This window comes from Pelophylax lessonae (assembly GCF_965119305.1).
Source record: "Pelophylax lessonae genome assembly, chromosome: 13".
NCBI classification, from domain to species: Eukaryota; Metazoa; Chordata; class Amphibia; order Anura; family Ranidae; genus Pelophylax; species Pelophylax lessonae.
The window spans coordinates 111,230,563-111,257,865 of NC_138780.1; the positions used below are offsets into that span (position 1 = coordinate 111,230,563).

Consider the following 27,303-nt stretch of genomic DNA (forward strand, 5'->3'; position numbering starts at 1 on the left):
TTGTCAGTCGTTCCTTCCTAAGGTTGTCTCTGGTTTCCATCTGAATGAAGACATTGTGTTGCCTTCCCTGTGTCCTAAGCCTAAGCATCCTAAGGGGCTTGCCTTGCATTCTCTGTATGTGGTTCGGGAGATAAGGGTGTACTTGGAGGCAACTGAGTAGTTTAGGAAATCAGACTCACTTTTGTTCATTACGGGTGGACCTCACAAAGGTTGGCTGTGTCTGCCGCGACCATTTTCAGATGGATCAGCCAGATGGTGGTGCAGGCCTATTGGATCAAGGGTCAGGTTCCTCCTTTCCCTGGTAAGGCGCATTCTACACGTGCGCTTAGTTCTTCCTGGGCCTTCCACCATCAGGCGTCAGTGATGCAAGTTTGCAAGGCGGCCACCTGGTCACCTGTGCTCACTTTCACAAAATTCTACAAAGTAGATGTGTTGGCATCTGCGGATGCTGCGTTTGGCCGCAATGTTTTGCAGGCCGCTGCTTGAGAGGACTTGATCCTCTTTGAGGGTGTATTGGTTTTTATCAGATGAGCTCCAGTGGTTCCTGGTTGAGCTCCATGTTACCTGGTTGGCTAGTTTTAGCCTTTGGGAGTTTTTTCTGCTGTGTTTTTTTCCAAAACCTCATTTCAAAACTGCTTTGGGATGTCCCAATGGTCAAGAAGATTCTGGAGCTGTGTCCGTCAATGAACGAAAGAGAAAAATGGATTTTTGTCTTACTGTAAAATCCTTTTCTCTGATGTTCATTGACGGACACAGCACCCACCCCTCTATTGAGTTGGGTTATTTTTCTTCTGACACTGCTTGCAACAAAACGGAATGCCTATAGCAGGAAGTGGGAGTACCCCTGTGACTGCCTTATAGGCGTAGTAAAGCTTTTTCCTGCCTAGTGTCCTACTCTTGTAGGGGGCAATATAACCCAATAGTCAAGAAGATTCTGAAGCGGTGTTCATCAGTGAACATCAGAGAAAAGGATTTTACAGTAAGACAAAAATCCAATTATTCTGTACAGCCAAAGAAGCTGCTTCTGTTTGATCTGAAACTACCATGATACTGCACATGTTATCAGTTATGACTCCCGCCATTTGATAGTTTCACAGTTTGGTCAGGGACACAAATGTGACAGTTAGCAATCGCAGCATTCCAGAAATGTAACTGTTTTTTGAAACCATTAAAATGATGCGTTTAGTTCTGCTTTATGATTTACTACTTTTCAGAGGCTCTGGGCTTCAGCAAAATGGCAGCTTCCAGCAAGAAGAAACAGGAGCAATGCTGGAGCCAATTTACAGCACACACTAATTTTAGTAGAATAATTATTCATATAAAATGTATGTTCCTTGTTTAAGAACATTATTTTTATCAAGTTGGTATGAGCAAAGTTCTGCTTCCAAGTATTCTTGGCTGACCATTGCATCTACAGTGCTCAGTGTTACCCGTTTCTTTGTGCTTCTTCAAAAGAGCTTGAACAGCATATCTTAAAACCCCAGACCGCTTTGAAATCTTTGCTTGGGAGAAAACTTACTGATGCAGTATAACTACCTTGTGTCTTGTTGCTGTTTTCAATCTTCCCATGGTATATGACCTGTGACATAAAGCTGTCTTCAAAAATACTCACCTTAAAAGCAGTCTGGCTGTTCTTCACCCAGTTTTAAGCCTATGATTGGTTACTCATACACCTGTCTTTAATCTTTTAAAATCTCTGTTAAGTGTACAAGTGCAAAGTGTACAAGTGCAAGAACTGATGCTGGTTTGAAGCCAAAGGGGAGTCACACCAAATATCAATTTGATTTAGATTTTTTTCTGTTCACTCACTTTGCAGTTTGTAAAGTGATAAAAATAAACAATTAAAATATATGTTTTTGAAAGCATACTTACTTTACAGCATTTCTTCACACCTGATTAAACATTTGCACAGTACTGTATGTTTAGTTAATGGTTATGTCTGTAGATTATATTCTTTTACTTGAACAGTCTATTTATAATTTTGCTCTTAAATCATTGTACTCTTGTTTCACCAAATCAGTTTTAAGATTTTGTTGGTTGAACATTTGCATGTTGGTCTCTGCTCACTATTTTGTCCTATTTCATGCATGAAACACTAAGTATCTGTTTGTCCTGTCTATGTTTATAAATATACATTCATCTTTCTCAAGGTTTAATATTTTTTAATTGCATGTTCTGCCATAAATGTTGGGCAAATACATACACTCATTCTAGTTACCTCTCTCTACAGGCTTCCCTGAGTGTCACTGAGATGGCTCTTGCTTTGAACCGATATATCTGCTCTGCGGTACTCCCATTGCTTACTCGCTGTGCTCCCCTCTTTTCCGGCACAGAGCACTATGCAGCACTAATAGATTCCACCCTGCATACTATATACAGACTGTCCAAGGGGCGCTCTCTAACCAAAGCTCAGAGAGACACAATTGAAGAGTGTCTGCTGTCAATATGCCAGTAAGATATTTTTCCTTGCCAAAAATGAGGAATACAATTAGTTGCTCTGTTATCATGTTCTAAGGCATCGGTGTTCAAATGTCTTAAGAAGGGCCCTCAAGTGTCAAAATGACTGTTTACTGGGACTACCAACTGTCAGCTAGCCCTTGTTTTGGAATCCTAAAAATATAGGTTTTCTACTAAAAACAAGTTTAATACATGATATATCTGATAATTTGATGGCACCTAACAACCTAACACAAAACCACAAGTTGCACTCGGCCGTCTTTACGTTTTGTTATTTGCAACAGTATGAGCTTAGCCATCTGCATTACCAATGTGAAGTTATACACTAAAGAGTAAAGGCATTTACATCTGTATATTCTGTAGATGACCTGGAATGTAATTATCTTAGTAACAGCTTTATTCATTTTATTAATAGATGATGATTGTGCTTGTATGCTGACATGAACTGGATTTAATATTTATCTAAGTACCCAAATTTACTTTCAAGCAGTTACACTAAAATTATATGCAGTGATGGCCTTATATCAAAATATAACCCTATCTTCCTAGTTATCGTTATGCACTTCATAATAGAATGGACACAGGCATCACTTGTCCTACAGTTTTACCTTTTCCTCTGCTACCTTGTCATCCTCTGTGCTCAGGGGGCAAGCTTTTCAAAAGACATATTACTGGCAGTGGTCTCTCCACAATGCCGTCAATCCTATGTGAACCTTTCTAGTTGTCTGGTATGGGTTTTGTCTTTATCAGTTCAGTGTGGAGGTTGAATGGGAGGTTGTTAGGAGCGCAGCTGTATGTCATGCACTTCAGAAAACTTAGATTTATTATTTTCTGTGCATGGCCGTGCTATAGTAGTGGAATTTTGTTCTAAATTGCCACATGTGTTCATTAGAGTGACCAACAGTTTATTTTAATATTTTAAATTAAGCAATCAGCAACCTTAGTCAGCAGCTTAGCATTAAACATAAATTCCCCACTTAAACCAACACCTTCAGGGTCCATTCACACCAGCTACTGTATTACAATGCAGCCGCTGGAGTGTGGTGCAATCAGTACAGTGGCAATGCATCAATCTCGGCGCATTGCACTGTTCACATTTTATCACACAATAACATTTCAATAAGTTCTAATGGCAGGCGTAATGTGAATGCTTTGTGCTGGAAAAAATGACTACCGTCCGTACTTTTTTTTCCAGCACACACCACTGTTCAACGGTGGTGCAAACCGACCTTACCGGAGAAGGGGTATTTTGCCTTGTCTTGCGGTGGGAATGACGTCCCACTGCACCTAGTGTGTTGATAGGGGAATCTAGCGAAAATCACTCCATCTCTTTCCAGCTTTAGTGTGGATGTGTGTGTATGTGTGTGTGTGTTTGGTGTGTGTGTGTCTGGGGGATTTGGATAGAAAAAAAAGCCCACCTGTTGCTGCAGTCTTTTTTTTTTTTCTTTTTTTTTTTTTACAAGTGCATGTCCATTTAGTGGTTAGGATCCCAGTCTGCAGATTGACAGCCAATAAATTCCAAGCAAAGTTTATATACATGTGCAGATCAAAATACAAACATTGTCCAATATAATAATAATATATTTTTATGTGTGTACCCAGCACTGTCTAATCATAAAGAGCCTAATATGTATCTCTATTCATTATTTGTGCAGAAACATAATATTTAAATCACAATGCATAATACTTTTAGAAAATTAAAGTGCAACCAGTGCAAAAAATGAATGAATGAGTCCAGGGGTCACTAGTGAGTAATGCCGAGTTCAGTGGTTAGTAGTAATGCACAGTTTAGTGGTCAGAAGTAAGTAATGCGAGTTCAGTAATCAGTTACAAGTAATGCAGGATTCAGGGGTCAATAGATAGGAATGCAGAGTTTAGTGGTTAGTAGTAAGTAATGTGGAGTTAAAAGGTCAAAAGTAAGGGACACACAGTTAAGTGTTCAATAATAATAAATGCAGAGTACAGTGGTCAGTAGTGGGGAACCCATACTTCAAAAGTCAATAGGGATATATTCCTATCTAATACAAAGAAGCTATTTTTTCTCCATGTAATCTAACTCAGGAAATACTTCTTGAACCATGTTAAGAGAAGAGGAAAGCTGTTACAAATGCCAGTACAATGAACAATATTTAACACGATGAACCTTGTTATCAATATAAATATGGCAACATAAGATTCATTGAGCAGCATTCCATGAGCCCTTTGTTGCCTAATGTAACCTACCCCATGATCCAAGCTGTATCACTGCAAAATAAATGAGTTCAAAGGATACATAGATTCTTACCTTTCATAGCAGCAATCGCTGTACAAGTGTATTGTCATCTATGTGCTTCTAGGATATCTATCTTACAACTTAGATAAGTGGGCATTGCAAGATGGACTGTATTTTCATTAATTTCTGAAAAGGTAATGGCCACTTATGCAGTGGCACAGCGTGGGGGGCAGCAGTGTGGTCGCCCCAAGGACAACATTTTGAGGGGCGCAGACAGGGCTGGCTTCACCATAAGACAACCCAGGCAGCCACCTTGGGGCACCAACATGGGGGGGGGGGCAGTAAAATCCAAATCCCCAGTCGCTTGCTGGAGATTTGGATTTTTAAAATACCTGTCTCCCCCAGCAGGCTTATCTTATAGGGCGAAGCATGGAGGTTTTAGTTTACCTGCTGTTTAGCTGCTGTCACCGAGAAAAGCAGGGAAAATGGATCCAAGAGGAGGAGGGAGGAGCGGTGGGCGGATCCCAATCCTGAGTGTGTGCAGGCAGTGAGCACCGCGTTGTGTGTGTGTGTGGGGGGGGGGGTCAGGCGGTGTCGGCGGAAGAGGGGGAGAGGGTGGAGGAGGCTCCCTGTTGGTTGTTACAGCTGCTGCCTCCATCACCAGAGTGCTGGAGACATTCTGCCAACACAGCTAACACTCCTGTCCCTGGTGCTGTAGGACCGGTGAAATGTGGTGGCGTATCTGGAGGTGTGATCAGAGTGAAGGGATCTGGTGGGGTATCTTGAGGTGCAATCAGAGTTGAGGGATCTGGGGGGCTCTGGAGGTTTGATCAGAGTGGAGGGATGGGGGGGGTTCTTGGGGTGTGATAAGAGGGGGGGGATTGGGGGATCTTGGATGTGATCAGAGTAGATGAATCTGGTGGGAGATCTGGGGGTGTGATCAGAGTGGAGGAAATCTAGGAGTGTATTTAGAGTGGAGGAATTTGGGGGGATCTGGGTGTATTATCAGAGTGGAGGAATCTAGGGGGGTATCTGAAGGGTGTGATCAAAGTGGGGGGGGGGGGTATCTGGTGGTGTAATCAGGTTGGGGGTATCTGGGGGGTGTTATCGGGGTGGGTACCTGGGGGGTGTGATCAGGATGGGGGTATCTAGGGAGTGTGATCAGGTAGGGTGTCTGGCGGGTATGATCAGAGTGGGGAGGTATTTGGGGGATGTGATCAGAGTGGGGTTGATCAGGGTAGGCATATCTAAAAGTCAGACATTGGTCTAGGAGAAGACTACCTGATGAGTTGAAGCTGTTCACAGCAGAAATTGAGTGGTCTATGTGTGGTTCCTGCAGTTTGTACATTACCTAGTGGTGAAAATAAATGATGCAGGAAAATTATACTAGTATGTGTTCGCACAGGAGGAGACTGGCTGTAGATGGGAAAAAGAAAAGGCAAGAGGTTAACCTTTCCTAATGTATAGCCAGTGATACTTTGATAAAACACTACATTTATACCTATTAAGAATGCATCCGTTTTTAAGGATCCAGTTAATAAATATTTTGAAGTCCCTACTAAATCCCTGCATTTGCTAGCAGGCCTCACATAGCACCCTGCCATAGATGTGATGTTCATCAATTAAACATTAGGGAAATGTTTGTCCTTTAGAGCAGGACAGGTCCCCCAAAGATCCCCTTTAGAGCAGGGCCCCAATATATCCCCCTTTAGAGTAGGCCAGGGTCCCCATAGATTCCTCTTTAGTCTTACCTTTTCACCTATATTCCCTGTGCTACCAGGTTTTCCTTCACCAGATACTCCAGGCACTCCCTGCAAAGAATATATATATATATATATCCAATATGACCCCCTTTAGAGTAAGCCAGGATCCCCATAGATCCCTTAGGGGCGGGCCAGGGTCCCCATAGATCCCCCTTTAGGGCAGGCCAGGCCAGGGTCCCCAGTAGATCTCCTTTAGAGCAGGGTCCCCATAGATCCCCTTTAGAGCAGGCCAGGAAATTTACGGGGGGCGGTTGCCCCCTCTTGCGGACGCCTATGTCTGCAGTCCTTTCTGACCCTTACTGACCCTATTGTGTTGATGAAATATTAGGTTTTATCTGTCTTATCGCTCGAAAAAGTCTCCTGTCTGTGAATATAAGGAGATCTCTGGCTGGTTGGTCTGTGGGACAGCAATGTAAAAACCTCTTGCTGTGCCTTCCTTTTGATGGTAAATATCTCTTTGGTGCTCTGCTGGACAACTTCATAAAGGACATCACTGATGGCAGGAGTATTCATTTTCCCCAGATGAAGAAGCCTAAGCTCCAAACTGGCAAATCTCCCACCTCGGTTTTCCCAGATTTCATAATCCACAGCCATACCTAGGTGAGTGGCCCAGTGCAGTCACAAACCCTTGGCCTCCTAATGCTTCAAGCCAGTAGGCAAGTCCTCTTTAGTATGAAGGAATGTCTGGATGTCTGTTGGCCTTTGCAGACACCTAGACAGAAAGCATCTCAGATTACAGGATACAAAAGGTGGTTTTAATCAGCAACAGGTTAGAGTTCCACTCTCTTCCTTTGCCATGCTTCATGTTGTCCAACCTACCTGTGCATTTGCTCAGGCTAGCAGACCTCCATGCCACTCTTGTGGGCCTTTTGAATAGAGGAGTTATTGCTATTGTACAATAAAAGATGTGTTTGTTTTTACTGCAAATTTTTTCAAAAACAAAAGGGATATGAAGACCTTGCATCATGTCTTCATTCAAAGGCAGCCTGAAAGTTCTGCATGGAATCCACCAAGTGTATAATAGCCCCCTCCACCAAGAAGACTTTCAAAACTCTCAGGATATCAAGAATTTTCACATCATGGATCATGCCGCCATCTTTCCAGCGCATCATTACTATTACCATTTTGCTGTGCGCCTTTAAAACTATTAGTTTGTAGCCCTACCATTTGGTCTGTTGTCTGCATTCACAAGGAGTGTTCACAAGGATTCTTGTGCTGGTGCTTCTTGTGCTGGTGCTTCCCATTCTGCACTCTCAGGATATTCCCATTTTGGGATACCTAGATAACTCCCTTCTGAGGAAACAAATCACATACCACCTGACAATGTGATTCAAAGAGTCCAGACGTTACAAAGGCTCAGTTTGATCATGAGACTTCAGAAGTTGGTGCTGGTAACAACACTTCTATTGCAATTTCCTGTACCTGTCTAAATACAACCTGGGCCAAAGTTTTTCTTCTGACACTCCTCTCCCTGACTTGTACTCTACAGTTCAGGAGACATACAGCTCTGCGATTCTGCATGAGAGTTTTGGTCTTGGTGGCAGTTCTATTTGCTCAGTTTCACTGCAAAGCCCCCCAATTTCTGTTGTGGGGCAAAGTCGTTTAATCTTTAGACAACCTGACTTGTTTGATGATGAAAGTGCCACCATGCAGCTAGTCTGCCTATAAACAGGGAGCTGGCTAGCCTAGTGTTTTCACTCACATACAAAATTAAATAATTACAATACAAATTGTGTGCAGCGCTCACCACCTATGTGCATAAATACCCTAAAGACAACTTTTTTATATCTGTAAATGTTGTGAATCTTCAATCTGCAAATCCATATACCAATCTGTAAAGAATCCTAAAAACAACACTCTATAAATAGTGTCCACTTCTGATTTCATCATTAGATTTTATTGTCCACCATTCATAAAATGTTCCCAACCATCAACAATTCAAATGTGAAACATCATCTATCTTCTAATTGAGAACTGTATAAAGCAAAGCTATCCAACCATTATCCTATCGTCTTTACACTGTGCACATGTGCTCTGTTCACTGGAACTGTAAACTTTCAGATTAAAGAACATCACCAGTGCTCAAATCGAACATAAACCTTGGATGGAATGGCTGAAGTATGAACTTGTCAACTCTAAACTCTCAACTTGTTTCGTATTGATCCTTTGCACTTGGATTGATTATAATAATCAATGTATTCCCTATTCTGGAACAACTTGAGTCAATCTCATTACTGATCAGTCTCCCTGGTGTTTTTCCTTTATTTTTTTGGACATTTGGTAAATAATATACCACATGGACCCTACAATTCGAAGGCACTAAATATTCAACTTTATTGAATTGTATTCAATATCTTTATCTTCAACCCATATTCAATCAATTTCTTTAAATCTTTTTAATACTCCAATCTGGGATTCCTAGCTAAAATAGTATTTGTTCTCTCCTCGTTCAATAATCAATCAATTTTGGCTGTATAATCTTCCTTTTTCAGAACTACAATCCCCCCTTAACTTCTGGTCTGATAATAAAATCTTTCATCTCCTCTAATTTACGAATACCTTCTCGAATAGACCTCGGATCTTGCCTCATCTTGAGCTTTAACTTATCTAGATCATTTACAATAAAAGTCTTAAATACCAAATTATTTTTATCATCTGGAGTAGGGAAGTTAAACACTGATTTATCCCTAAAATACTATGCATTACTCTCCCCTCTCTAACTTTCTCAATCTGAGATATACTTATTTAAGCCAAGAGTCCCTGTATGTTTTTAGATACCAATATACTATACATCTGAAACTTACTAAGATTCTTAACATGGGCATACTTCAATCCCTTATCCAATTCCTCTTTATCCAATTCAACACCACTATGATTATACATGTCTTTGCCTAGTATAATCTTTTTCTTTTTACATTTCTTTCTAGTCTTTTTTTTTCTCTTCTCCTCCTCCTCTATCCCCATATTCTCCTCTCCCTAAGGGGGGGGGGGGTCTCTTCTCCCACTCATTGGAAAAATACAGTCTCCTCTCCTCATATTCATCTCTCCCCCTCAGAGGAGAGAACCTATTATATAGAGGGACACTAAAATCTTTGTGTCCAAATCTTTTCCCTCCTTTCCTAAGAGCTTTTTCCGCTTTTAATCTGTTCCCCGAAAGCTTGATGTCCATTCCTCGTAGGTTTCCACAGCCTATCCCTTGGTGTGTGATTCTGGTGTGTTCAATTACTGCCATTATCCCCTTGGATAAGGTTCAATTGTATATGTTCCTCCAATGTGGGTGAGTTTTCTAACATATATCTGGTATAGTATTATATGAAGGTATCTCATTCTCCCCCAACCTACCTTTTTTTTTTGCCTACTACTTCTACTTCATTTAAAAAGATTTATAAATCATTAGATGCAGCCTTAAATTACGATGTTTCTTTAAGGGGGGTCTATAACTTGTATAAGTTCTATAATCTGGGATTTCGTTGATCTACGTAAGCTCATTCATTTCCTTTTCATCAGAAATTGTAAAGCCTCTTTCTTTTTGGTGTTAAAAAATTACACCATTCCTCCAGGGATGTCTGCAACCAAAGACAAGATTTATATCTATGGCTTGGCAGATCAAGGACCCAGCTTTGGAGTCTGAGAAATCTTTCCTCCCACTCTTGGGTGATCCTCAATATGGATACTAGCCTGAAAGGCTAGGGGAAACTTCTAGATACACTGTCGGGGCAAGGGACTTGTCAGAGGAGTTCTGTCTTCCAATAGTATGTGGGATACAATCAGCGCTACCATTCACTATCCAAATACTGTGCCAATATTTCAGTATACTTATTAATTATATAAAATTGCTGCTGTACACTCCTAGTGATTCAACCACACTACAAATAACATATAAATATTCTTACAGTGCAACCAAAAATCACTATATAAATTAATAGAATAAAAATATAATAAATAAAAAATTGTGTGTCTTCAATCAAAGTCCTTTAAAATCAACAATACATAAAACTACCCCCCAAAAAACAAACATCATGTGTAAAAAACAAAAAAACTAAATGCAATATAAAGAGTGATCCACCGCAGTGTTCTTCAATCACCTAATGACACCAAAAAGTGCACACTACCACCGGCTGGAAAACGTGCTCACCTCACAGATGAGATCAATCAGCTTTGTATATACTGTAGACACTCCTTCGATCTCCTTCTACGATCTCCTCTCCTAGCATCTGGCTCTGCAAGCACCTCTTACTGCTCTGTGAACCACTTCACACAGATCTCCGTGGCTGCGTGACATCACGGCCCCTCCTTCATATATGCGTGACCTCGCTTATCAGGCTAGTTCAGTAGGGCAGAGCAGTAAGAGGAGGAGCTTACACAGCTGGATGTCAAGGGAGGAGACCGTAGCAGGAGATTGCAGGAGTGTCTGTATACAAAGCTGATTGATCTCATCTGTGGTGGTGTGCCCTTTTTGGTGTCATTAAGTGATTGAAGAACATAGCGGTGGATCACTCATTATATTGCATTTGCACTGTGAGAAAAATGTATATGTCTTCCAATAGAGCTCAGAGCGATTTGACTGTTCCTGTAACACTGGATTCTCCATCTAGAGAGTAACATTCAGTAGGACAATGCCACAGGAGTGGCATAATATCTGCAAAAGCTGGGGATATAGTACATCAGGCATGCAGTCACAACACATTCCATAGAGTCCATAATAAAAGCAGAGAAACAAAAAAACGGGACTATCAAGGTGTGACCCCCCTCAGCAAGTGAATCACTCTAAACATAAAGTATAAAATGCAACTTTAATTTGTATACAGATGATTAAAAAAGCCATATCAAAGGATAAACAAAACAATAAATGATGATGTATTAATGATGTATATATGTTTTTTTACACACAAATCCTACAATCCCAAATCAGTAGAAAGCTCAATCAAGTGCACGATATGCCCCATTGCTCCAGCTTGGACTGGTTGATTGTTTCCCGCTCTCCTAAGTGGGGGTGCCCCCTTGGTTTCCCTGAAGCCATACCTGACATGTGTGCTTTGTCACGACATATGGGACACCACTGTTTTTAGCTATATTAAATGTATCTTCTGATCACCCACCTTCCGATGAAGCTTTTTTTAGCAAAATGCGTCAGCTTAAGGAGGTCATCTTCATCAAGATACCAGCACACTTGGAAATGTGACGCCTGTACTGACATCTGTATCATGTGTCTATTGGTTCTTGATGTTTCCTCCTTCAGTATTTGGGTGTAAAGTACATAACTACATAATCATTTATTGTTTTGCTTAGCCTTTGATGTGACTTTTTTATCCATTTGTATACAAATAAAGATTTTAGTTTATACTTTATGTTTACAGTGATTAACTTGCTGAGGGGTCATTCCTTGCATGTCCTGTTTTTTTGTGTCTTTACTCTTATTACAGCAGTGGGGTAAGCCAATCATCAGAAAACAATCAGAAGTATGGCTATAGTAAAAAAGGTTGAATGGAATCTGGTCTGGGCAGAACTCCATGTTTTAACCTTGTCTGCTATTCACATACCAGGTGTGGGAATTTGGCAGACAGGCAATCTCAAACAGCAGCAACTTGATCCAAGAGAACGATCCATGCTCCCGGAAGTGTTCCAGGATCTGTGTTACAGATGGGAAATGTCAGATGTGGACCTTCTTACCTTGAGATACAAAAACAAACTGGACAGGTTTGTTTCCAGGTGCAGAGATCCTCTGGAAGCAGTGGATGCTATAGTGGCTCCAAGCAACCAGTACAGCCTATGTCTTTTCTCCTCAGAAACTCCTTCCTTGTTTACTGTGCAAGATCCAGATCAAGCAATTCACATAGTACCCATCTGGCCCATGTAAACGCTGTACTGTGATCTGATTAAATGTATGATAGACACTCCATGAGCCATTCAAGATCATTTGGATCTCCTGTCCCAGAGACCAGTTTACCACCCTTCCTCACAGTTGTTGGTTTTATTGGTATGGATGTTTGAGCCGAAGTATTGAGCGACAACCCAGACATTGTTTTCTTATACCTGTGTCCAGTTCCAGTACACCAGAAGGAGACTTCCCTTCAATGTCCTAAATGTAGTTCACGCTGTATGAGCTTCCCTTTCAGGCATTGCCACAGTTAGAAAGACTGACTCTTATGGCATATTTGATGGTCTCTGGAAAAGGGAACCTGCTATTCTTTCTGCCATTTTTTTTCAGGCTTATGGCCTTAAGGATGTTATATTCCATCTTTTTCTTTTCACAGCACCAGCTACTAGGCCTCTGAATGCTTCCTGGGCTTTTTGGCATCAGGAAACTGTTAATCAGCAAGGTCTTTCAGCCAGCTCTTTGAGCCACAGGTTGCTCTGGTTCTGTTTTTTTTTTATGTGGGCCTGTTAGAGTTTTGCTGTAGTTGCCCCCCTCGCCCCTAGTTGGACTGCTTTTGGAAGCCTTAATGGTATCATAAAAACAGTGTCTTGTGTCCCTTAATGCATAATAAAGAAAACAGTTTTTTTGTTTTTTAAATCTATTTTAAAATCTATTCCCACTGCTCTGTGTTGTGACCTGCTCCTAAGTACTGCTGATTTTCTACAAAACTGAAAACTACTGGAAGTGGAAGGAGCTAGACCTGGCTGGCAAATGTTTTTTGTTTGTCAGTGTCTAAATCCTTCTGTAGATCGCAGTATAACCCAGTTGTATTAGAAAAACTGTTAGGACCTGGATCTGAACCCAGGACCTCTGATGCGTCTGGCAGTAGCACTTATTACAGAGCCACCTGAGATGCTGGACATCTTCCTGCCTGAACCCTTGGACAACCTTACTTTCTATCTTGTTTCTGGTAAACCTTGAACTCCTTGCTCCTCCCATGAACTTCCAATTTAAGCCAAACCTTTGCACTTTCTGTATGCCAGATTATTGTGCACCTCTTCAGCCAATATCATGCTCCTTTTGCTCCTGCTGTTGTTTGTATCTTCATTACCACTCATTACCAACCTTTGGTTTGTTCCTCGTCTACGCTTCTGCTTGATCCCAACCTGCAACCACTTGTTACCAACCTTTGGCTTGTTTACTGATTATGCTTCTGCTTGATTACCTGCTACATCTGCTACCCCACCCTGGCTTGCTCACTTCCTGGTGGGGCGATCCTGAGGAACGCAACCTGGTACTAGCACACAGCGAAACTTATCTCTACCATCAGGAGCTCTGGGAAAGACCAGCTAGTGCTTAAACCCTGCACCTTGAGTGGGCTTGCATCACCCACCAGGGAGACCTGCTTGTGTATTTATCCTGCTGGTTTCTGTGTAAACATTTCCACTGCTGTAGCTACTAGCCTTCAAGCCTGACTCCTGACCTTAACATGACAGAGTCCTGTGTCCCTTAAAAACTCCAAGAAACAGATTTTGGCAGCCTGTGTACATTTTGGGGGCATTTCCTCTAATTTGTTTGGGTAATTATCAGGGCAGAAGGTAAACTTAAAATATCCCCAAAGTAATCAAAGATAGCTATTAAAGCTCGCACAGGTTGTAAAACGTCTCTACTCTGGCTGAAGTTAGACATTGGAGTTGATTAGCTAAAAGAGTAGAGGTTGTTCATTTAACAAAGTGAATGTTAATTAAGCTAAGAAATAAGGTAAAACTGTGTTCAGTTGAATTACCCAATCATGGACAAGTGAAAATAAATAAAACAAATGCACAAGATTGGATCACTTAAATGAACACATGTTTACCTTATCTAAAGGTAAACACCTTTAGTAAATAAACTACACTTAATATAAGTGAGTTCTGTTTGGAAATAGGGACAGGCAGTGACCAATACCTTTAATTGTGTAGTCACCATGGAGGCACCAATGTAAGCCACTATACCAAGCTTTGACCTGGTCATTTCAACATGACAAACACAGCAGGCCACAAAGATTTGTTTTTACGCTAGTGTGCAAATAAAATTCAAATTTATAATCTACTAGTCTAAACCAGAAAAAAACTGTGGTTCCATAATACAATACACATTTCTGATAGCTGGATTTTCAGCATGATGTAGTAGAGAATGGGGGTAAAGAAACAAGACTTTTATGGGTTTCATGTCTTGTATTGCTTATTAGCTTCTCTCCCATTGTAAAAGTGGACATAACTGTGTTGTTTACTTATAACTATTGATGTCAGCAACTTTTCTTTTTTAAAAGATTATAGTAACTAGTAGAACAGATATGAGAATAACAGCGATACGTGCAATGAAGCAACAATGCAAATGTTTGCCTGAAAGCATAAGAACAAAACACATATATCCTGACTATATGTTGCTGATTATATTTTGAATTAAGGTATACAGTAGTAGTAGAATGCTCACATCTTTAAACCTAACCTAAATCAGTTAGGATTCTTATGTATATTGTAACATATTAGAACTGTTGTTGTAATGCATTCTAGCAAATATGAGTATTCACAGATATCACAGACGTGTCTCTGGTTTAGAAAGAGCTCTTAAGACATTTTTTTCTTAAAAATTAAATATCAAGAATAAGCTTAAATATTACTTATGCAGATACACTTAAATAATAAAGGGCAAGGACTACTTGCAATTTTTTTGTATTCCTATTCTTAGTAAATTTTAAATTATGTATATTAGCACACATTGTTTAGGATTAGCAATTGCCTCTGTCACTCCCAGGTTTATTGCTTTTAAATGATTAAAAGCTTACGGTGTTGTAGGTAAAGTTATTTTCTTTTTATAAATGTCAAGTATTGTGACCTCACTATTCTTTGCTGATTGTTTTGCAGTCATATGCGGCCCTCTATGCTCCAGCAGCTCCTGCGGCGTCTTGTATTTGATGTCCCCTTGCTCAACGAATACTGCAAAATGCCTCTGAAGGTAGATAGTAATAGGCATGACTTATAACCCTGTATGTTCTTAATGGGCTTCACAATTGAAAATCCCATTCTAACTGTTGATTGTCTGTTTCTATTTAATGTTGTTTATAAAGAGGACTGAGGATGAAGATATCTGACCAAGTTCTATGTTAAAACAGATTTAACTATTAGTTTGTGATAAGGCTTCTCAGTAGTGGACCTAGATTGCTGAGGACCCCTCTACCCAAAAAATATTTTGGGCCTTATTCTCAATGCCTAATATATTACACTGAACAAAATTATAAATGCAACACTTTTGTTTTTGCCCCCATTTTTCATGAGCTGAACTCAAAGATCTAAGACTTTTTCTATGTACACAAAGGCCTTTTTCTTTCAAATATTGTTCACAAATCTGTCTAAATCTGTGTTAGTGAGCACTTATCCTTTGCCGAGATAATCCACCACCTCAAAGGTGTGGCATATCTAGATGCTGATTAGGCAGCATTATTATTGCACAGGTGTGCCTTAGGCTGCCCACAATATAGGTCACTATAAAATGTGCAGTTTTATCACACAGCACAATGCCACAGATGTCGCAAGTATTGAGGGAATGTGCAATAGGCATGCTGACTGCAGGAATGTCCACCAAAGCTGTTGCCCGTGAATTAAATATTCATTTCTCTACCATAAGCTGTTTTCAAAGGTGTTTCAGAGAATTTGGCAACACATCCAATCGGCCTCACAACCGCAGACCACGTGTAACCACACCAGCCCAGGACCTCCACATCCAGCATCTTCACCTCCAAGATCGTCTGAGATCAGCTACCTGGACAGCTGCTGTAACAATCGGTTTGCATACCCAAAGAATTTCTGCACAAACTGTCAGAAAGCATCTCAGGGAAGCTCACCTGCATACTCGTTGTCCTCATTGGGGTCTCGACCTGACTGCAGTTCCTCATAGTAACCGAATTGAGTGTGCAAATTCTCACATCTGATGGCGTCTTGCATTTTGGAGAGGTGTTTTCTTCACAGACGAATCCCGGTTTTCTTAGATCTTTGAGTTCAGCTCATGAAAAATAAGGGCAAAAACAAGTGTTGCGTTTATAATTTTGTTCAGTATACAGTATTTGTAAATAGGCAATGGGGGCTGGTGTTTTTGGTTTTTATGCAATAGTGTAAAGCATTAAAAGTTTAGATGCAAACAATCTATATGGTGCTTTTAAACTTACATTAAGTTTGTTCTTTAAAATTGTGATTATGTGCATATTTGGTATCCTTGAATTTTTAAAGCACCTCTAAAAATAGATGATCAATATAGGTTTCAGGTGATTTTGTAACATCTGAGAGTAACAGCAAACACCCCAGGCCAGTTATTCTCAGGTTAAGAGAGGAAACATAAATATTTCTGGCCAGTAATTATTCCTTAGGGGTATCTGCTTTCCCTGCATGACCATGTTTTCTTGCACTGTTGGAGCATTTATTAAGTTAAAAAACATTTTTTTGTCTACTAACAAATGTCTGCTAGTAGCAATAAATGAGCATTAGAGAAAGAAAACTCTCTGGGTTGTTTAATGTGGTACACTGCAGCAAATGTAGGCAAACCCGTTGATGTTTAACGTATTTAGAAATGCATAAACTGGAACTTAATAAATTGCTATAAAGATTGAAAGGGATTGTTTAGAACTTTGAGCTTTATTTCCACTATGGCTGTATAATTAAATATGGCTATGTAACTTATTTGGTATTATGAACAGTTATGAACAGTGTTGTTACGGAACAGGGCACCCCTGAGCAGGTACCTCCATTGACAGATGCTCCTAGTGCTTCCCGAGGGCTCCAAGCACTCCACCAGACACCGTAAGCACTTCAGACTCCACGAACCGCCGCAGCTTGGTTAGGGTCTTGGCATCTCCTACCCACCCTGGACCAACGACAAGGCCCCAGGTTCCTGTGGGTTCCTGTGCAGCACAAACAAGCTCTTACACAAGCTCTTATAAGAGCTTAGTGATTCTCTAAGGGAGTATGGAAGACCATAGCAATCCCTGCAGCAGATTCCCCCAATAACGAGACAAAGCTCCGAGATGAGGGTAAAACAGGAACAACATTTATTGGAAGAACAGAGCACACTTTTATACAGAAATTGGAACATCCTTCCCCCAACAACCGCTTTCCCATTGGTCAATTGTAAAGTACTTGCAGTTCTCACTAAGGTCCTCTCCAGCATATGCAAATGAGGGCTTGAAAATGAGTCAACAGGGATTGGTCAGATAGCTTTGACCAATGCAAGGAGACAGAAGCACCAGGGGGCAATCAATGTACACAATAGTCAGACACAGAACAATGGTTCCCTAACGAGCCCTCAATACACATTACTCTGAGTGTCAATAGACCGCCCGTCTCCTCAGAACTTCCTGTAATGCCCATATTAGGAGTTGGCTTCCTGTTCCTTACAGTTTACAGGAATACGTTTTAGCTTCCAGGAGAGGCAAGGCTCCATTAGCCACATGTTTAAAGAAACACAAAAAGACACAAAAATGCATAACTCCCAGTCTACTGAACAGAACCCCTACATTCAACCCATCCCCAGATAGCCTGGATCTGAGCGCTCAACATATCCAAACAGGGCTCAGATGCCACAAACACAGTCAAATTGCCATGGGGTTTACGTTTAGCCTGGGCTGATGAGAGGGTCCATAGTCATATTGCAGGAGGCGAGCAACCAGGCTTCTCCAACGCCCAGTGGCGAGATTGGTCTCGTCACAAGTGTACACTGCACTGCCATAGCGTATATGCTGGTGTACACAGAAGTTTCGTCATTTTTACCACCAACATTTCAGCTCAACATGTTACTTAGAGTAAGCTAAGGGTTAGGTGACAGGGTTAAATTTATACTTATATATATTATATACTTAATAGTTAGGGTAAGGGACATTAAGATGGCGAAATGTTAGGATTTGATGAATAGCTAAGGGTTATTTTGATTTTTATTAAAGGTTTCATCTTAAATATTAGAGTAATGGCTATGGTTTCATTATGTGTTCGTTGTTCATTTTTAGGAAAAGGATTAGGGAAAGGCATGGGTGCTTACTGCCAAATGTGGCAAATGTACTTTTCTGGGCAACTTTCCTTTACATGAAAGCTATGTATGACAGGATAGACTGGCTGTAATCATTGACATGTTTAACTTTTTCAAGATATAGAGTATGTTTAGCCTGACTTTGCATAAAAGCAGAGTTATTACACCAGAACTAAACTCACAGATTTAAAGTGGTTCTAAAACCTAAACATTTTTACTATAATGTATTTCCTGTATCAACCACTTCCCGACCACCCGCCGCCTTTTTACTGCGGCAGGGTGGCTCTCCAACGTAGGTTTGCGTCCCCACTCGGCAGTGGGGAAGCTGATGCATGGGTCAGGTGGCTCCGATTGCCGCCTGAAAACCGCGATCGCTCCCCGGTGAGAGAGAAGGACGGTCGGCTGTTGTAAACACAGCCGACCGTTCTTCTCCCTGCAAAAACCATAGAGCCCATGTGATCCTTCTATATAGGATCACATGCCTCAATTCTACTCCAGGAAAGTACAGATACCGCCTTTCGGTACTTAAGTACAGTAGTGAAGTAGTTTACTTAGTTACTATACATCTCTGCTCCTCACTCTCATTGGCCATTGGCTCCCACTGCTATCAGTCAAATTCTGTGACTGGGGAGGTGGGGCCAAGCCACACTGTGTCTGTCTGTGAAAGCAGGAAGTGTGGCTTAGGATCAAGTCTGCAAGTGTGCTACCAAAGGAAGCAGGTAAGAATACTTTAATGCAAAATAGACATAGCAAATAGCTTCTGCAATACAAAACACTGCCTGTTCACAAATATACATATATATATATATATATATATATATATATATATATATATATATATATATATATATATATATATATATATATATTTTAAGTTTAAAGGTATAGCTGTCAGGCTTTCCATGGATCGTATGTTCAATTTAGTGAACCAGTAACTTAGAGATGGACTGAGGTCTGCCTGCAAAGATCAGGAAGCAAGCACAGGCCACATTCAGCAAATGTTCTTCTAGCGATGCAGAGGTACTGGGTTATTATATCCCAGGGGCTGCGTGCCAAGATCCATAGATGTCAATTGGAGAACTACATTCATAACTCCCATCCAAAACTGGTGTAACAGAGGACAATGCCAGAAAATATGCAGAAGTGTACCCAGCTACTTGTGTTATCGCCAGCACATCTTTGAGACTTAGAGGTAACATTTATTCAGAAACGCTGGGACCCTTTTGAAAGTGATTTGTATCCCTGTTCTTGAAAGCAAGTCACAATCAAGGATTTGTGGGCTTGTCGAATGGCTCTGACAGTTTTTTCTTTAGTAAGAGAAACTTGTAGGTTTGACTCCTACCTATGAAAAAACAGTGGTACATAGTCCCCTGGAGGCACATTCAACAGCTTATAACTGGAGGATAGCAGAAGGGGGATTAACATGCCATCATTACACATGTTTTCAAAGGGAGTCAATGGTCTCGTATAGACACATGGTCAGGTATTGACTGCAGAAATTGGTGAACAACTGCTATTGTGGCACTAATGTGGCACCAATGGTGGGATGCCCTTTGAGTGATCAGTAATGTTTAACAGGGACCCAAGGGAGAGCAGGTAAGGCCAATGAGTGTTGTCCAATAAGAGCACCATGTCGCTACCATGGACAAATGTAAAACTCTTTAATATTGCACTGAGGAAGACTTATACCCCACTTCTCTTAGGAAGAGTAAGAAGAGCTTGTCTCATCCGAGCCAATTTGTTATTCCAAATGAACTGCCAAATTTAAATCCCTGCCGGGTCCCATTAGATAGGGGAAATAATAGGAATGGGTTTCATTTGCCTTCATTGCTGCTGTGAGGTAGGTATAAAGAGTAGAGATCCACACCATCATGTAATGGCACAGGCCCAGGTCAATATCTGCCAAGGTGGACCGCAAAAACTGTTAGTCCACCCAATCAAATGCCTTCTCTGTGTCAGTAGACAAAAGCATAAGCCATTGGGCCTTTGATCGGGGGGAGCGTATCAAGCTTCCCATGTTCTTAGTCCTAATCTGCAGACAGGTGCTGACTATACAGTAGCTACATTTATAATCCTAAATTATAATGCAGAATTCAAGTAAGTTGAATGTAAACAATACAGTCTGACTGTTATGACAGCTCTCAAACTACAGATAAAGAAAAGGCAGTGGTAAGTTATATTTATATTTTCAAAGTTATTTGGTATCCCTGAGTATGCTAAAGTGGTTCAAAAGTATGCTGCAATCCTTTAAACATTCTTAACTGGACATACTTTGATATCAAAGATGAATGGAATTTCTTTATTCAGTAAATTGTATACACGCTAAAAATAAAACAAATGTTTATTGAATTTTCACAGCTTTTGACAAACCATTATGAACAGTGCTGGAAATATTACTGCCTGCCTTCAGGATGGGGCAGCTACGGTTTGGCGTCAGAGGAGGAACTGCATCTAACTGAGAAGCTGTTCTGGGGGATTTTTGATTCCCTTTCCCATAAGGTATTAGCACTCTTTGCTACATAGAATCATCCATGATGGATTTGTCTGTGATAATGTTACATTGTTAGTTCAGTATCCAGTTATTTTTTACGGGGTGGATGTGCATTAACGTGATTCTCATGGCAGAAGGTTTTTTACCTTAATGTATTCAATGCATTAAGGTAAAAAAAAAAAACATTCTGGGTGCAGGTCCCCCCCCCCCCAGCCCCCTCTTTATACTTACCCGAACCTGATCCCAATCCAGCGAGAGTGGCTTGGGATTGAGCCTGCACCAGTTTCCATATAACAAGCCACTTGCTATGGGGGAAGGCCCGCTGGAGGGGGGGGGGGGCGAGGGGGAGCCAGGAGTGCAAATAGGGGGAACGAAGAAGAGGAGAATTGGGGCTGCTCAGTGCAAAACCATTGTACAGAGTAGGTAAGTATAACATGTTTGTAATTTTAAAAACATTTTTTTCCCTTTAAAATTACTTTAAAATGGCAGCCAAAGATTTTTTTTTAAATTAAAGTCAGACAGAGTATAAAGAGAACTCTTTAATATTTGAGGCATTAAGGCTTAAATTGCTACTGAGGATAATAAAACACATAGGCAGATTTAGAAGCATCGCTTTACTAAGGCTGCAATAAACCAAAGAGAGCATAAACAGCATTGACACCAGGAAGTTAAATTAACCTGTTAAAGAGATTTTCATTTTCTAACTTGAAAAAAATGTTATCTGAAAGTTCAGCATGTGTGGTGATCTCTTTTGGCCATGCAATCATTTTTTCTTTACCTTAAGGAGTGTTCAGTGAGAGATTTTAACTACGTTTTTTATAACACAATATAGAATTATGCATATATTGAAACTGCACAGATTGCAGAGCCTGGATTTAAAATGCGCATGAAATATGAGTCAGGTATGTAATATTAAAAATGTGAGAGTCCTATCATAGATATCTCACCCTTGTGTGACATTACGATGACAGGATGTGACAGGTGTTCAGGGTGATTGTGTAATGGAATGACATAGTGATAGAAATTTTGAAGGTAGATTAAAATAACATGGAGTCACCATGCATGCTTCATGTGCGCAAAACAACATTGGTTTGCTTCACATAAATGGAACTGTTAATATTTAATTTGCCATCATAATGCTGAATTCTGTTGCGGAGATCCTACATGGAGACATATTTACTTGAGCTGTGGGTCTTCCGAAGAAACCTCTGGAGTGGATCGCTGACATGACATAAAGAAATCACAATTCTTTTTGCTAAGTTATTTCTAGAAAATAAACCACAATTTGCTCTATTTAGCTAGGCAATGATTTCTTGTAATCAATCAACATGGTTTGGTTGCGCATATTAGTTAGAAACTGCCTTAAGGGTATTAGATTATAATAATCTACTGATAGGACAGAGACACTGGAATCTTCACTGCACTAATTACAATGAAAGCAACCATTACAAAAATTAAACTGTGTTTGTGGCATGATTTATTGCTTCTTTTTGTGTCAAAAGAGCATGGGGATCTGTGTCTCAAACACTATTTGTCTGATATATTTTCAGTACTAAGTGTTAATAACATTTGAATGTATGATTGCCTAACCATAAATGGAGTTGTCAGTTATGTTGTCTGAAGCATTTGTATCCCATTAATATCTGCAGTACCAATGTATTTGTGTAAAGGAAGTCTTTCCCGAGAGAGACATGAAAACTGCCATTGATACTTCACATCCTTCAAATGCTATTTCTCCTTCTGTCATTTTTAATGCTTTAATATGTTGTGCTATTTATCAGGAAAAAGCATGGAAAAAAAGTATGATTGACTTTACTCTGAATTCACAGATTGATTTGCATGCTTGTTTCGGGTCAGAAACTTAGATTTTTTTAAAACCTGTTAATCCAGTCAACTGGAATCTCCAGAAGTGTGTTGACAATGGCAATGTGTCTTTCAGGAAAGGTTTTCTACCAATACATGCACATTTGTCCACATCACAGGAGGCTTCTGGACAGTCTCCTCCAATTCTAAAGCCTAAAAATCCTCCCTTGCATTCAGGCTACATCCACACTGCAAGGGTTACCTGCTTGTTTATGTCTAGGATGCTTGGTAAAACACTTTTTTTCCTCCTCTAGATACAGTATACAAGTGCAGTTCACACTTGCAGTGCAGGCACAGCCTCACTGCAAGGGAGGGTTTTTAGGTTTCCTGTATCTTGTAGGTACAGAAAAATACCCGTTGATCTGCCAGAAGTACCCTCAGTCCTGTTATGGGCTGACAACACACAGCAATTTTTCTTTTTTTAAGAATGAGTGCTATCCATCCTTCCCAGTTTTCTTTTTGCCAAACTGTTTGGGCTCGCCTGCTTTCCATCTCCACAACATAAAGGTGTGTGGACGGGCCCTAATCACCTTGCACACCTAATCAATCCACATTAAAGTGGAGTTACAGTCATTTTTATGTTTATTGAAAGTCAGCATCTACAAAAAGTGTAGCTGCTGACTTTTAATAAACACACACTCACCTGTCCCAGGATCCAGCAGTATGGCTACCCGAACCCTCACTTCTCTCCCTCGTCTCTCCCCGGCGCCGGCATTACTAGTGTGCACATCCCGCTGTGACAACTTGTGGTTTCACAGACGGGTGTGCATGGGCGAGTCGTGCTGCCCCTCCTCAATGGTAGGGCAATTTTCTGGGACCTGTGACGTGTCCCAGAAGTGTACAGGGAGGGAGGGGGAGTAAAGAACTTTGACCTTGAGTCGCCCAGGTGGCCTGAGTGGACATGGGAGCAGTTCCCTGTCAAATGGGGGCCGCGTTCATGTGAAAGTCAACATTAAGGCAGAACCCCCCTTACAGTCATGCACTCTGTGCCGGTGTGAACCACATACATCTCCCTTCTGTGTATCTCTCCGTCCCATGTTGCTGCATACACTGTCTTCCAGAGTTTAGCATTTAAAGGAGGACACTGAGCCTATGTCCTGCTCCATCAGTCCAGCTTTTCTATCCCACCTTACTCCCGGAAACAGAATGGGGTCCTGCCATGCACTAAGCAGGGATCTGATGCTTGCATTTGAATAATTCCTTAAACTCTCCCGTACTATGTTGCTAGGTTCATGGGGTCTCCATACCACAGGTTCAGTCCTGATTGCTTTTGGGAAAACCGACTTCTAGGGAGGGAGCAAGAGCACTGACCCTCTCATTAATGGAGGACCTGTCACCCATGCCTGGTACCACTCCACGTTGTCTGGCTGCTTTGCATTCCCACCAGTTCATGATTACCTGTAGCAACTACATTCCCTCCTCCAACTTTGGAGTTGAATTAACCCTTTACAGTGGCCTTCTATTCCTTTCTCATCAACCTAGTAAATACTTATTAGGGCCCTGTTCCTTTGATACAGCATATACCGCCATGCACCCATTTTAAATAACTTTAGACCAGGCATTTGAATGGTTAACAGTTTTACTTAGCATACTGAGACAATGCACTTCAAGTTCACATAGTTCTTCATCTAACTATCAATACCAAAAATAACCGCGCTAAACACACTGTGAGAAAATAAATATATGTGCTTAATGAAATACACACAACAAAAATGAAACTAAAAAGTCAAAGCAGCAGCTGAAGTGGGAACACACCAATTAGAGAATATATATGATGGAAGCCGCGCTAATTTGAGACATGCAAATTTAAAGCATGTAATTAAATTAACATTCAATTAGTGAATAAAATAATACAAAGATCGTGCTTGAATAAACAATCAAAAGCAGATATTAAACCAATTGATGTATATCCAAATATTAAGTGAATAAAGAATACAGTCCAAAGAATTGTGCAAAGTGTGGAAACAGGAATTCCTTCACCGTGATGGATAGCTCTTCAGTCTGTAATAACTTAAGGACCACGCTATGCGCTTACCACAAATCAGATGTAAACAGGCACAATGTGATCCTCACCTGTCATCACGGATTTGAAGCACTGTGGTGAATGAATCTCTGTCTTGGCTGCTCCCATTTACTATTGTGCCTGTTTACATCTGATTTGTGGTAAGTGCATAGCGTGGTCCTTAAGTTATTACAGACTGAAGAGCTATCCATCACGGTGAAGGAATTCCTGTTTCCACACTTTGCACAATTCTTTGGACTGTATTCTTTATTCACTTAATATTTGGATATACATCAATTGGTTTAATATCTGCTTTTGATTGTTTATTCAAACACGATCTTTGTATTATTTTATTCACTAATTGAATGTTAATTTAATTACATGCTTTAAATTTACATGTCCCAAATTAGCGCGGCTTCCATCCTATATCTTCATCTAACTAACTAGTACCAGGATACTAAGGCATACCTTTCCAGGTAGCACTCCAAAACTTGTAGGTGGTTTTCTATGTGAGTTGCTCCTGGGTTGCTGTCAGTTATACCTTCATAGACAGACCTTTCTCCACTTTTCAATGTAGTTCCTGATTCTCCTCTCCAAGCCTAAGTTTCCCCTTTTTGTATGTAACACAAGATGGAGGGTTGAACCCAGAAAAGCCTGTAAAAATACAAAACCTGCATTAATCCTTCACCACCCAAGCAACCTACCTACAAGCTAAATTCACCCACATCTTAAATCCCCCCCCCCTTTCTGTAAAGTGCTCTCACCAGACCTTCGATGCACCGGTGCCTTGCCAAGAGACGTCCTCCTGGATCACCCTTCGGCTGAATCATGTGACATGTCAGAATTGAGGAGGAGCCTTGGACTTTTCTCAAATTTGCAATGCCTATTACCGATTCGAGGTCTAAGGCAGGTGGGGTCAGGAGCTTGCCGCTGGCATGGCAGGGCATGGGTAGAACGACGTTGACGTTTTGCCAACCTTGCTTTAACTGCATGTATTGCAGTTCAAAATTTTGTCATATAAACATGATGCCAATATTAAGATTTAGAAAAGCTTTTGTATTAAAAAGAACCCACTCATTTTATGAATTTACTTCTCCTGTGCACCATTATTCTGTCTTTGAGGCACTATAGATCTTTCAGTTAGCTTGTTGGTACTATGGGTCCTTTACAGATTTGTTGTACACAGATAACCCTAGATGCCTATTCATTTTTGCATGAATTTGTGGAATGGTTGGTTTTGAGCTTGAAATGCAGAAATTGTGGCCTTGTTACTTCTCTAAATGTGTTCTCCATTTGCTGTTGTGATTTGGCTGTGTTGCTGTCACTAACGAATTGCATGTTTTTCTGTGGGACTTTCCAACCAGTTCCTATCTCTCCTGCAGAAGTATGATGCTGAACTCTTCAGAATGTGCATGCCCTGTCTCAGTGCAATAGCTGGAGCTCTGCCACCAGATTACGTTGACACCAGAATTAAAGCAACACCTGAGAAGCAGATGTCAGTGGATGCTGAAGGAAACTTTGATCCTAAACCCATTAATACTGCCAAGTAAGTTGTAACAGCCCTATATTTAACTTCTCCAAAATTGTAGAAGTGATATTGTTTTATTCACCTCCACTACTGCGTCATTGTAAAAAACTCTGGGGAGGTGGGCGTCTATTTCTGGAGTGGCTTTTACAATCTTCCCTTCAGAAATCCTCCTTTGGGCAACCAGTGTGCTTGCCATTCAATGGCTGGATTCCCAGACACAGTGCACATTTGAATGACTTTGTAGCTTGCGATTTCTGTGACTGACCAATCAGTGACCACAAATGTAACCAGTGCAGTGTTTACATTTGGGAATAAAAGATCTATATCCTGTCCTGTATTAGACATTTATATCAACCCCTCATCTCCCTCATCCTTAACATCTGCACATCTCCATCCTCTCTCTCTCTCTCTCTCTCTCTCTCTCTCTCTCTCTCTATATATATATATATATATATACTGTATATACACATTATCTTACAAAAGTGAGTACACCCCTCACATTTTTGTAAATATTTTATTATATCTATTCACGTGACAACACTGAAGAAATTACACTTTGCTACAATGTAATGTAGTGAGTGTATAGCTTGTATAACAGTGTACATTTGCTGTCCCCTCAAAACAACTCAACACACAGCCATAAATGTCTAAACCGCTGACAACAAAACTGAGTACACCCCCAAATTACATTGTCCAAATTGGGCCCAATTAGCCATTTTCCCTCCCCGGTGTCATGTGATTTGTTAGTGTTACAAGGTCTCAGGAGTGAATGGGGAGTAGGTGTATTAAATTTGGTGTGATCGCTCTCACTCTCTCATACTGGTCACTGGAAGTTCAACATGGCACCTCATGGCAAAGAACTCTCTGAGGATCTGAAAAAAAGAATTGTTGCTCTACATAAAGATGGCTTAGGCTATAAGAAGATTGCCAAGACCCTGAAACTGATCTGCAGCACAGTGGCCAAGACCATACAGCAGTTTAACAAGACAGGTTACACTCAGAACAGGCTTTGCCATGGTCGGCCAAAGAAGTTAAGTGCACGTGCTCACCGTCAGAGGTTGTCTTTGGGAAATAGACAT

At 40.7% G+C, this 27,303-nt stretch overlaps 1 protein-coding gene across 7 annotated transcripts in view; it reads left to right on the plus strand.

Moving 5' to 3' along the window:
• The window catches only part of LOC309569543 (ryanodine receptor 3), a 1,308,933-nt gene that overhangs the window by 695,181 nt on the left and 586,449 nt on the right, over positions 1-27,303 (plus strand). For 4 of the 7 annotated variants that reach the window (XM_082275411.1, XM_082275414.1, XM_082275410.1 and 1 more), the window contains 4 exons: positions 2,231-2,451; positions 15,196-15,286; positions 20,699-20,839; positions 26,061-26,242. In XM_082275411.1, the coding sequence (XP_082131537.1) occupies positions 2,231-2,451; positions 15,196-15,286; positions 20,699-20,839; positions 26,061-26,242 (635 nt within the window). The remainder of the gene's footprint in view (positions 1-2,230; positions 2,452-15,195; positions 15,287-20,698; positions 20,840-26,060; positions 26,243-27,303) is intronic. The other 3 variants (XM_082275412.1, XM_082275413.1, XM_082275416.1) reach the window with 1 other exon arrangement.